The sequence below is a fragment of the Chiloscyllium plagiosum genome, unplaced genomic scaffold, assembly GCF_037043375.1.
Source record: "Chiloscyllium plagiosum isolate Xiang-an unplaced genomic scaffold, Cpla_swu_hap1 HiC_scaffold_35, whole genome shotgun sequence".
NCBI lineage: Eukaryota > Metazoa > Chordata > Chondrichthyes > Orectolobiformes > Hemiscylliidae > Chiloscyllium > Chiloscyllium plagiosum.
Window position 1 is genome coordinate 60,543,887 of NW_028270173.1, and position 11,819 is coordinate 60,555,705.

At 44.2% G+C, this 11,819-nt stretch overlaps 1 protein-coding gene across 1 annotated transcript; it reads right to left on the bottom strand.

Moving 5' to 3' along the window:
• Positions 1 to 3,411: 3,411 nt before the first annotated feature.
• LOC122547588 (uncharacterized) lies at positions 3,412 to 11,445 on the bottom strand. Its single transcript, XM_087978763.1, has 2 exons — positions 10,429 to 11,445; positions 3,412 to 6,618 (listed from the first exon to the last, which is right to left on the bottom strand). The coding sequence occupies exon 2, from the start codon at positions 6,146 to 6,148 to the stop codon at positions 5,213 to 5,215; it is 936 nt and encodes a 311-aa protein (XP_087834889.1). The 5' UTR covers positions 6,149 to 6,618; positions 10,429 to 11,445; the 3' UTR covers positions 3,412 to 5,212.
• Positions 11,446 to 11,819: the final 374 nt, after the last annotated feature.

Genomic DNA, 11,819 nt, shown 5'->3' on the forward strand with positions numbered 1-11,819 from the left:
TCGAGCGGCTTCACGAAGACGGCGCTGGAAACGGCTGTGCGCCCCTGTAAATAGGATTTTTTTATGGAAGGTTCCGCTTCCTATGAACTTGAAATTATAAACCCACTAATCGAGACAGTATCCCAGCTCACAATGACATTGATTATTATATTGCATAGAAGGAGGAACTGAAATAAATCAGCATTCATCCGTAAATGATGTTAGGGAAATTCACGGGATATAAGGCTGATAAGTCTCCAGGATCCGATAATGTAATATCGCCAAATTTGCAAATGACACAAAGCTTGGTGGTTGGGTGAACTGTGAGAAGAATACAGAGATGCTTCATTGTGACAAGTTGAATGAGTAGGTAAAATGCATGACATATGAAATCCAATTTGAAAGCAAAAACAGGAAGGCATTATTATCTGACAATAGATAGCAAAAAGGAAAGGCGCAATGAGACCTGGCTGCCCTTGTACACTATCACAGAAAATATGCATACAGGTGCAGCAGGTGGTGAAAAAGGCAAACTATGTTGGTTTTCACAGTGAGAAGATTTGAGTACAGAAGCAGAATGTCTTGCTGCAATTGTAGATTGATTTTGTAAGATCACGCATGGAGCACTGCATACAGCTTTGAAAGGATGTTCTGGCAAGGGAGGAAGTGCAACGAAGATTTACCAGACTGATTCCTAGAATGGCAAGACTGATGTATGAAGAGAGTCGAGAGTGTGGTGCTGGAAAAGCACAGCAGGTCAGGCAGCACCTCAGCACCAGCTGAATCAATGTTTCGGGCATAGGCCCTTCATCAGGAATTCCCGATGCCCAAAACATCGAATCTCTTGTTCCTCAGATTCTGCCTGGTCTGCTGTACTTTTCCAGCACCACACTCTTGACTCTGATCTCCAGCACCTGCAGTCCTCACTTTCTCCTAGTTGATTCCCTCATGATATATGAAGAGAGACTGGATTGGTTAAGACTATTTTCACAGGTATTCAGAAGAATGGTGGGGGGATCTCAAAGATACCTGTAAAATTCCAGCAAGACCATAACAAGAGTGAATGCAGAAGGGTATTCCAATGACTAGGAGCTCAGAACCAGGGGTCGCAATTTAAGGATGTGGGCGAGGACATTGAGGAGTGAGATGATGAAAAATTCTTCATCCTGAGAGTGGTGAACCTGTAGAATTCTCTGCCATAATGTCATTAAGGCCAAAACATTGATTTTTTTCTTAAAAAGGAGTGAAATATACTTCTTAGAGCAAAAGGAATCAAAAGATATGGGAAGAAAGCAGGAACAGGCTACTGAATTGGATGATCAGCCATGACCATGTTGAATGGCAGAACAGGCTTAAGGGGCTGAATGATCCACTCCTGTGGCTATGTGAAAGGGAAGAGAATGGAACCTCTCTGCTAAGATATAAAAAGGCAAGACTGTTGTGTACGTGTGGTTGGGGGAAGACAAATCGAGATCAGATATAATGTGGTAAGATTCTGAAGTTATGGACCTCGAGGCTGAAGTGGAAAATGAAGTGTTGTGCTTCAATGGAACATTGCAGCAGGCACAGGACAAAAATGATTGCTTGAGAGCAAGATGGTTTATTGAAATGGTAGGTAGCCGGGAAGCTAGGGTCATTCTTACACATGGAGTGAAGTTGTTCAACAAAGTGGTCATTTGGTCTGTCTTTGATCTCACTAATGTAAAGATCAGCACATTAGGAGCAACAAATGTAGCAAAATAGTTTGAAGGAAGTACAGGAAACAACAACACAACAATCCTGGGACTATAGCCATTTTACCTTTACCTTATTCAGTGTACATCAAACTCTGAATCGAACAAAATAACAAAACAGTTGAAAATGACTCATGCCATTTCCCAGAACATGAAATAAATCTTGGAAGAGTATAATTATCACACCATTATTACATCAAGGTCTGATGGGCTGAGGGAACTCACGTCTGCAGAGACTTACCCTCTACTTCCTCACCATATTTAGAATAGTAGTCCTCCCAGACAGGACAGTACAAACATTCCGCATGGTACTAGTCAAACCCCTGTAACCTGAAGAGGGTCTGTCTATAATTCATATCCCCACATGCACTCCCAAAAGCAGGCTCACTTCAATGCATGCACATACTCTCAAAACCATCAAAAAAATACACCAGGACAATGATTACTGTAAAACCCCTCCCCACCAAATCACCTCACACATTGTAACAATCTCACATCCTGGTTCATGATCAGTCCATTAAGATTGGGAGCTGGTTTTGATGGGAAGACCCTGTTTATTAGATCAGGTTGGTTTCAATCTCATAAGTTAAAAAAAATCTCACACAACACCCGTTTATAGTCCAACGGGTTTATTTGGAAGCACTAGCTTTCGGAGCACTGTTCCTTCATCAGGTGGTTGTGGAGCATAAGACCATAAGACACAGAATTTATAGCAAAAGGGGTGGCATGGTGCCTCAGTGGTGAGCAGTGCTGCCTCACACCACCAGAGACCTGGGTTTGATTGCAACCTCAGGTAACTGCCTGTGTGGAGTTTGCACATTCTCCCCATGTTTGCATGAGTTTCCTCTGGGTGCTCCGGTTTCCTCTCGCAATCCAAAGATGTGCAGGTTAGGTGAATTGGTCATGCTATATTGCTCATAGTGTTCGAGGATGTCTGGGCTACTGCATTAGTCGGGGGTAAGCATGGGACAATGGGGTGGGGTAATGGGTCTGGCTGAGTTACTCTTTGGTGGGGGCCGGTGTGGACTTGTTGGGCCGAAGGGCCTGTTTCCACACTGTAGGGATTCTACGAAGATTACAATGTCATGCAAGTGAAATGATATATTGAACAAACCTACATTGTTGTTAAATCTTTCATCTTTTAGAATGGGTTGCAGTTTTCGGAGCTGAGCTGAGATGTCACCCTTTGTTATAAAACCTTAAATTATCTCAAGAATGTAACATAAAAGAAGTTCTGGAATTTACATAGTAATGAACCAAAAACTGCAACCCATTCTAAAAAATGAAAAACTTAATAACAATCTAGATTTGTTCAATGTATCATTTCAGTTGCATGACACTATAATCTTTTGCTATAAATTCTGTGTCTTATGGCCATATGCTCCACAATCCCTGATGAACGAGCAGTGCTCTGTGAAAGCCAATGCTTCCAAATAAACCTATTGGACTATAACCTTTTAACTCTGTCCACTCCAGTCCAACACCAGCTCCTCCACATCAATCTCATCAGAAAGTTCTCTGGGATGATCTCATTTAGGAGAAAGTGAGGACTGCAGATGCTGGAGATCAGAGTCAAGAGTGCGGTGCTGGAAAAGCACAGTAGGTCAGGCAGCATCCAAGGTGTAGGTGAATCGATGTTTCAGGCATAAGCCCTTCATGCCCGAAACATTGATTCTCCTGCTCCTTGGATGCTGCTTGACCTGCTGTGCTTTTCCAGCACCACACTCTCGACTGGGATGATCATTTCAAAAAAATGTGGAGCACATTCAAGTGCGGTGGCTCCATACAGCTTGTTACATTGTCACTATTATTTACAGTTCTATAGGGTGGCCAGAGGAGTTCAGTGATCAAAACAAATTGAACTGTACAGACACTCCCTAATTGTTGGTCTGCTGGATTTCATGAAATGTTTTTTCACTGCTGCCTCAGCCTTTCTATTTGACTGGGGATAATTTGGAGATGATGTGTGGTGTGGATTAATCAATCATTCAGGAAATGTCTGAATTCTTCACTTGTGAACTGAGATCATTGCCACTGATCACAATGTCATGAACTTCATGACGACTGGTGTGGTTTCAGACATTCTACAATCTCACTGGGAGATGGTGACATCAGCTGCTCTAACTCCCCCCACATCTCAAAAATAGACGACTGTGACAAGATAATCAGTTTCAGTGAGAGTGAAGAGGTATACTCCAAGTTTCATCCATGGGCTGTCTGGGATGTGACGAGTCATGATCATCTCTTTATCTTGTTTAGCTTGATGTTCATTACCAGCACTGCACTGGCTGATGTGGTGTTTCACCTCATTGTTAATGTTTGGCCAGTACAGCACCTCTATTATCTTTTTCAGACTAGACTCAATTCCATGATGCTTTGTGTTGGATGTGTTTCCGTATCTCTTTTCTCATCTCTTTAGGGATAACCTTTAGGGATAACCAAGATGCAATCTTGGGTGATCACTTCATCTCTGTTTGTCCAATATTCTCTTATAGTCACAGGGGAGTCCATAATGGTTTTAGTCCATTCTTTCATCACAACTTCTTGTAACATTTGAAGAATTACATCTCATTGAGTCGTGGAAGACACTTTTCTGTCACAGCCAATGTCTTGGTTAATGATTTCCAGAGCATGTCATATTGTTGCTTCTTGAATCTGGAATATTTTGCAATCTGCACCAGCATCAAATTCCTTCAGAGACAGTGCAGTTCTCAACAGCACGTTAGTGTTGTATATCTATTTCCCTTGGTTGTACTTTACTTAATTTTCTGAGCTATCAATTGGAAGTGATGTCCTTTGCAAACATTTAAGAAAAGATCAAAGTGGTTTGAGAGACATCCTGTGAATTAGCTTGTGGTCAGAGTCCACCATCACTTTCTCTGTCACAAACAGGCATTGGTAAAAGCAAAGTCAATATTCACACTCTCTTTCTCAATTTGTATACAGAGTTGTTCAGTTTGTGTTAATGTTCTGGATACAAACACAACGGCTTGTCCTCACTGCCTGGGGGTTACTCCAAGTCCTGTTTCACTGACATCACACTGCAGGGTGATTCCATTGTTACATCATAATCCCTCAGCACTGGTGATGTCATCACTAGTTGTTTGATGGGAGTGAAAGCTGCTTCTTGTTCTGTGTCCCAGTCCCACTGAACACCCTGCACAGTGAGACTGGGTACAGGTTCACATTCTGAGTACATATTGGCAGGAACCTGACTAGTTAGACTTTGTGTGGGTTCACTCATGTTCTAGGAGATCCAACAACTGTCTGAGTTGTTTATTACACAGAGTTTCTCTCCTGTAAGAATGCTAATAAACCGGATATATGCTGACTATGTCACACACCTCATCCCTGAATGTCTTCTCTCCTGTGGGGAATCAGCTATCGCTGTAGTAATCAGAGGAATGGGTAAGAGCTTTGTCACAAACACTACATGAATTCCATTCTGTCCCAGGAGAAACATTATAAAAAGCTTTGTCAAAAACCTCACACTTGAGCTATTACTCTCCTGTGTGGATCTTCCAGTGAAGCAGGAGATTCGATGATCGTGAAAATGATTTGTCACAAACATCACATATAAACGGTCTCTCCCCTGTATGAATCCTTTGATGGAGCAGGAGAGTGGATGAGCTTGAGAACAGTTTCTCACACACCTCACACCTGAATGGTTTCTCCCCTGTATGAATGCGTTGGTGAACACGGAGGTGTGATAATGTTGAGAATGATTTGTCACACACCTCACAAGTGAATGGTTTCTCCCCTGTGTGGAAGAGTTGGTGTATACGGAGGTGTGATGACATCGAAAATGATTTGTCACATACCTTGCAGATGAATGGTTTCTCCCCCGTGTGAATACGTTGGTGATTACGCAGAGTTGATGAAACCGAGAATGATTTATCACAAATCTCACATATAAAAGGTTTCTCCCCAGTGTGAACACGTTGGTGTACATGAAGGGTTGAAGACTGCGAGAATGATTTGTCACACGTACCACAGGTAAATGGTTTCTCCCCTGTGTGAATACATTGATGTCTGCGAAAGTGCGCTAAATCTGAGAATGATTTTTCACATACTTCGCACGTGAATGGTTTCTCCCCTGTGTGAATGCGCTGGTGTACATGAAGGGTCGATGACTGGGAGAACGATTTGTCACACACTTTGCATGTGAATGGTTTCTGCCCTGTGTGAATTCTCTGATGTCTCAGGAGGTGAGAAGAATCGGTAAAAGCCTTTTCACAAATTTCACACTGGAAGGGTTTCTCCCCGGTGTGAGTCATCTGGTGTGTTAGCAGGTGGAAGGAGTAGGCAAAAGCCTTTTCACAAACCTCACACCTGAAGGGTTTCTCCCCCGTACGAATCATCTGGTGTCTCAAGAAGGTTGTAGACGTTACAAAATATTTATCACAAACTTCACACTTGAATGATTTAACTTCCATGGACTAGCCTTGTGTTAACAGCGTTTGTAACAAATGCACTTTACGTGTCACCAGATTCTATGAACGTATGGAGCCCTCCTCACAACCACCTCATACTTGAATAGCCTCTCCCCTGTAGGAGTGAGTCAGTATTTCAAGAGGCTCAATGATTGAAGCTCTCACCACACTTGCAGACCACTCAGATTTCTTCCCAGCCTCACCCTCATCAATCACCCACAGCGAACCTTGACAAAGGCTGGTTCTGACGGAAGGCTCCACACCACTGACCAGTTTCAGATCTGATGATACGTCAAAGCTCCCCTGACCCGACTAATTTCCAGATGATGGTTTCACTGCCCAACCTTCTCTGTGTTGAGCAATACGATGAAGGGACTGGATTTCTCCCCACCGTTGTGCAGTTGATGATAGGCAGGATCAATCTGCAGTGTCTATCCTCTCTGTATTCTCTGGTGTAGTATGGTGCAATGCTTCTGTAAAACAAGAAAAGGAAACATGACTTCCTACAATTCCCTCATATATCTTGAGAACTGTGGACAACCAGTAACAGGAGAAGGCAGCTCCATGACCACAGGGAGAAAGTGAGGACTGCAGATGCTGGAGAGTCAAAAAGTGTGGCACTGGAAAAGTATAACATGGTCAGGCAGGATCCGAGGAGTAGGAGAGTCAACGTTTCGGGCATAAGGAATGTGTGATGGGAAAGGGACTGAGATATAAATAGGAGGGTGGGGTTGGGACTGGGGGGAAGGTGATAGGTAGATGCAGGTGGGGGGGATGTGTGATAGGTCAGTAGGAGGGTGGAGTGGATAGGTGGGGAGGAAGATGGTCAGGTAGGATATGTCAAGAGGGCGGTGCGAAGTTGGAGGGTTGGACTTGGGATGAGGTGGTGGGGAGGAGAGATTTGGAAACTAGTGAAGTCGATATTGATGCCACATGGTTGAAGGATCCCAAGGCTGAAGATGCAGTGTTCTTCCTCCAGTCGTCGAGTGGCTTGGATTTGGAGGTGGAGGAGGCCCAGTACTTGCATATGCTTGGTGGAGTGGGAGGCGAGTTGAAGTGGTCGGCCACAGGGCATTGGGATTCTTTGGAGCACGTGTCCCCAAGATGTTCGCTGAAATGCTCCGTGAATTGGCATCCTATCTCCCCGATGTAGAGGAGAACACATTGAGCACAGACACAGTAGATGAGTGGGTGGGTGTGCAGGAAACTCTCTGCCAGATGTGAAAAGATCCTTTGGGGCCTTAGAGGAGGTGAGGAGGGAGGTCTGGATGCAGGTTTACACCTCTTGCAGCAGCAAGGGAAGGTGCCAGGTGTGAAGGCTGGGTTGGTGGGGGCGGGGGGGGAGAGGCATGACTCCCTCATTAGGACCTAATGAGGGAGTCATGGAGGGAATGGTCTCTGAAGAATGCAGACGGGGTAGGGAGGGAAATATATCTCTGGTGATGGGGTCTGATTGTAGGTGGCAGAAATGGCAGATAATAATGCACTGTATCCGGAGATTAGTGGAAAGTGGAAGCTCCATGATCACCTCCATTCACAGCCACGCTGGAGCTCAGCACATGAAAGCGAGAGCTGAAAATGTATTGCTGGAACAGCGCAGCAGGTCAGGCAGCATCCAGGGAACAGGAGAATCGACGTTTCGGGCATAAGCCCTTCCTCAGGAATGAGGAAAGTGTGTCCAGCAGGCTAAGATAAAAGGTAGGGAGGAGAGACTCCAACCCTCCAACCACAAGGGATGAACTCGGATTTCACCAGTTTCCTCATTTCCCCTCCCCCCACCTTGTCTCAGTCAAATCCATCGAACTCAGCACCGCCTTCCTAACCTGCAATCTTATTCCTGACCTCCACGCCCCCAACCCAGTCTGACCTATCACCCTCACCTTGACCTCTTTCCACCTATCGCATTTCCAACGCCCCTCCCCCAAGTCCCTCCTCCCTACCTTTTATCTTAGCCTGCTGGACACACTTTCCTCATTCCTGAGGAAGGGCTTATGCCCGAAAGGTCGATTCTCCTGTTCCCTGGATGCTGCCTGACCTGCTGCGCTTTTCCAGCAACACATTTTCAGCTCTGATCTCCAGCATCTGCAGTCCTCACTTTCTCCACATGAAAGCGAGACACAATGTTAACGTGTCTTCAGGAAAAAAAAATCGAGTGGATGATCAAACCCACCCTCTCCTGACAAACTGGGAGAAATCTGTGTCCCCAGATCATTCCAATCCTTCCCACATTCGAAAAATCAGGATTGCATGATGAATGAGATGCTTATAAGACTATTACATTTAAGGTATCTTTCCAACTTCGTGGAAAATTGGACACTCTGGAAAGGAGGGTTTGTTGTGAGGTTACATAACCCTGCTTGGTTACCATGAGGACAGGTTGGAAATTGCTAAGCAAGATGCGAAGTTATCACTCCCAAAAAAAAAGGCAAGAGCAGCTGGTGCTGACTGCACAGACCATTTAGTCTTCAAAATTACAGAGAAAGAGAAAGTGAGAGAGACACCGGGGCCAGGACTGCAATCAGTGTGGTCACTGGAGAGGAGGGGGTGTCCTTTCCGTGGTCTGCCAGGGAAAATGTGGGAGGGGGCATAATTTCTGATTGAAGAGACAGATCCTGTGACAATCTAAAGACTCCAGAATATTCATCCTGACAAGGCCAGGGTAGGAATCACTGGAGTGGGCCTCAATGTTGGCAGATGGTTCATTTGACAGTCACTTCAAGTTACAATTCAGTGAAATTGAGAGACATGAACCTATTGGAAACTGGGGGGTGGGTAGGGTTTGATGTGAGACTGGTTCCTCGAAACCAGCTGAAAACCATTCATAAATTAGAACTGTGGGCTGGGATGTTCAAACATGTTAGAAGTTAAAGGACTTAAAAATCTCTTCTGTCATTAGCGTATCATTGTATAATTGGTACTGTTTAGACAATGTTGGTTTTAATTGTCTTGTTAGAGGTCTGGGATTCATATCACTTTGAGGTAATACCACACTCTACAGGGATTGCCACAATTCTTTAATCAATTCAAATATAAACACATTCTCTGGTCATTAACACGCTGTTGTTTGTGGGAGCTTGCTGTGCGCATAATGACTGTCACATTTTGTACCATGAAACAATAACTACATTTCAAAACTACTTTGCTGGCTGTAAAATACTATGTGACAACCTGGACATAAAAGGCTCCATATAAAAGACTATAAGATGTAGGATCAGAAATAGGTCATTCAGCCCATCAGCTCTGTGCCACCATTCAACGAGATCATGGATGATCAAATAACCGTGGGCGGCACGGTGGCAAGCACTGCTGCCTCCCAGTGCCAGAGACCCGGGTTCAATTCCCGCCTCAGGCGACTGACTGTGTGGAGTTTGCACGTTCTCCCCGTGTCTGCGTGGGTTTCCTCCGGGTGCTCCGGTTTCCTCCCACAGTCCAAAGATGTGCAGGGTCAGGTGAATTGGCCATGCTAAATTGCCCGTGGTGTTAGGTAAGGGGTAAATGTAGGGGTATGGGTGGGTTTCGCTTCGGCGGCTCGGTGTGGACTTGTTGGGCCGAAGGGCCTGTTTCCACACTGTAATCTAATCTAATCTAATCTAAATCCAGTCTCCTCCCTTTATGCCCACAACCCTTAATTCCCTCACTGATTAAAAATCTGTCCATCTCAGCCTTGAATATACTTAGTGATCCAGTCTCAACAGCCCTCTCTGATACAGAATCATTACCCTCTGAAAAATGAAAGTTATCCTCATCTCAGTCTTAAATGAGTGACCCCTTACTCTGAGATTAATGCCTCTGGTCCTAGACTATCAAAATAATCTCTACTCACAGAGTCATAAAGCCATACAGCACAGAATCAAACCATTTGGTCTAACCAAACCCAAACTAAACTCATTCCAGCTGCCTGCTCCTCGCCTACATCCCTCAAAACCTTTCCCATTCATGTACTTGTCCAACTATCTTGTAATTGTGCCCACATCCACCACTTCTTCAGGGAGTTCATTCCACATGTGAACCACCCTCTATATAAAAAATTTGCCCCTCGTGTATTTTTAAAATCTCTCTCCTCTCACCTTAAAAATGTGTCCCCAGTCTTGAAATTCCCCACCCTTGGGAAAAGACCTAGAGTTACCAGTAACTCTATCTATACCTCTCTTATTTCATCAACTTCAATAAAGTTGCCTGTCAACCTCCTACACTCCAGTGAAAAAGTCCCAACCTTTCCAGCCCTTCTTTATAACTCAAACTCGAACCTGTCAAGTTCCCTGACAATGTTTCAATAAGCTCACCTCTCATCCTTCTGAACTCCAATGGACAGTGTGTGTGGAGTTTGCATATTCTCCCCGTATCTGAGTGGGTTTCCTCCAGATGCTCCAGTTTCCTCTTCCAGTCCAAAGATGTGCAGGTTAAGTGGAGTGGTCATGCTAAATTTCCTGTGGATTAGCCATGGGAAATGCAGGGTTACAGGAATAGGTTAGGAGGTGCATCTGGGTGGAATGCTCGTCGGAGGGTTGGTGTGGAATCATTGGGCCAAATGTACAGGCCAAACTTCTTCAGCCTCTCCTCATAAAACAGCCCCTCCATATCCATATCAACCCGAGTGAAGTTTCACTGGCCTGCCTCAAATACCAGAGTTATCAGAATCGTTGTTGTTTGTTTCTTTATTTACATCATTTTTGGTTTGAAGCCATGAACTGTAAGCTGGGAGTTGAAGGTGACCTTTGGATGATAAGCAGCAGCTTGATTTCTTAAAAAGAGAACAAACGAACTGATTTTTGTTCATGAGGCCAAGCTGGACATTAATTGCAGTTTGCTTCTTGTTTAAAGAATGCTCTATGATGGACACTTTGATTCTGGAGAGGCAATATGTTCAAACTGATGGAGGATGTTTGAATATTAATTATGGCCTCACAGAGAGTTATGATACCAACCAGTATAACAAAGAAAATGTTGAGGAAACAACATAAAGACAAACGAAAATTTGAACTGGTTCTGAACTGTTCAGAACCTGTTGCGCTTTTCCAGCAACACATTTTTCAGCTCTGCAGCATCTGCAGTCCTCACTTTCTCCTTTCTGAACTGTTCAGGACTGGTTCAGGAGAATCAGAGGACCGTGATGTGATTGCTCCCTGGTTATCCTCCCATGATCAACTTATTTAAAGTTTGGAAAGTAGGATCTCAGTTATGAGAAGTAAATAAATCTTTCTGGGGGCATACTAGAAACCATTTGAATGCATGAATGTTGTCTGAAAATCAAATAAAAACAAATAATGAACAATCCCATGTGCTGGTGATATTTACAATAATGGAAACAGCTTAAGTGAACTGGCCAATTGCATCTTCGAGGAGAAAGTGAGGACTGCAGATGCTGGAGATCAGAGCTGAAAATGTGTTGCTGGAAAAGCGCAGCAGGTCAGGCAGCATCCAGGGAACAGGAGAATTGACATTTCGGGCATAAGCCCTTCTTCAGGAATGGGCTTATGCCCAAAACGTCGATTCTCCTGTTCCCTGGATGCTGCCTGACCTGCTGCGCTTTTCCAGCAACACATTTTCAGCTCTGGCCAATTGCATCTCACTTCTTCTTCTATTGATTTATTCTCTATGTTTGTTTTTCTTTCTGAGAGTGGGGGCCTAGAATCAAAGAAAGTTGAGTTTAAATCATAGTCATTAATTAGATTTC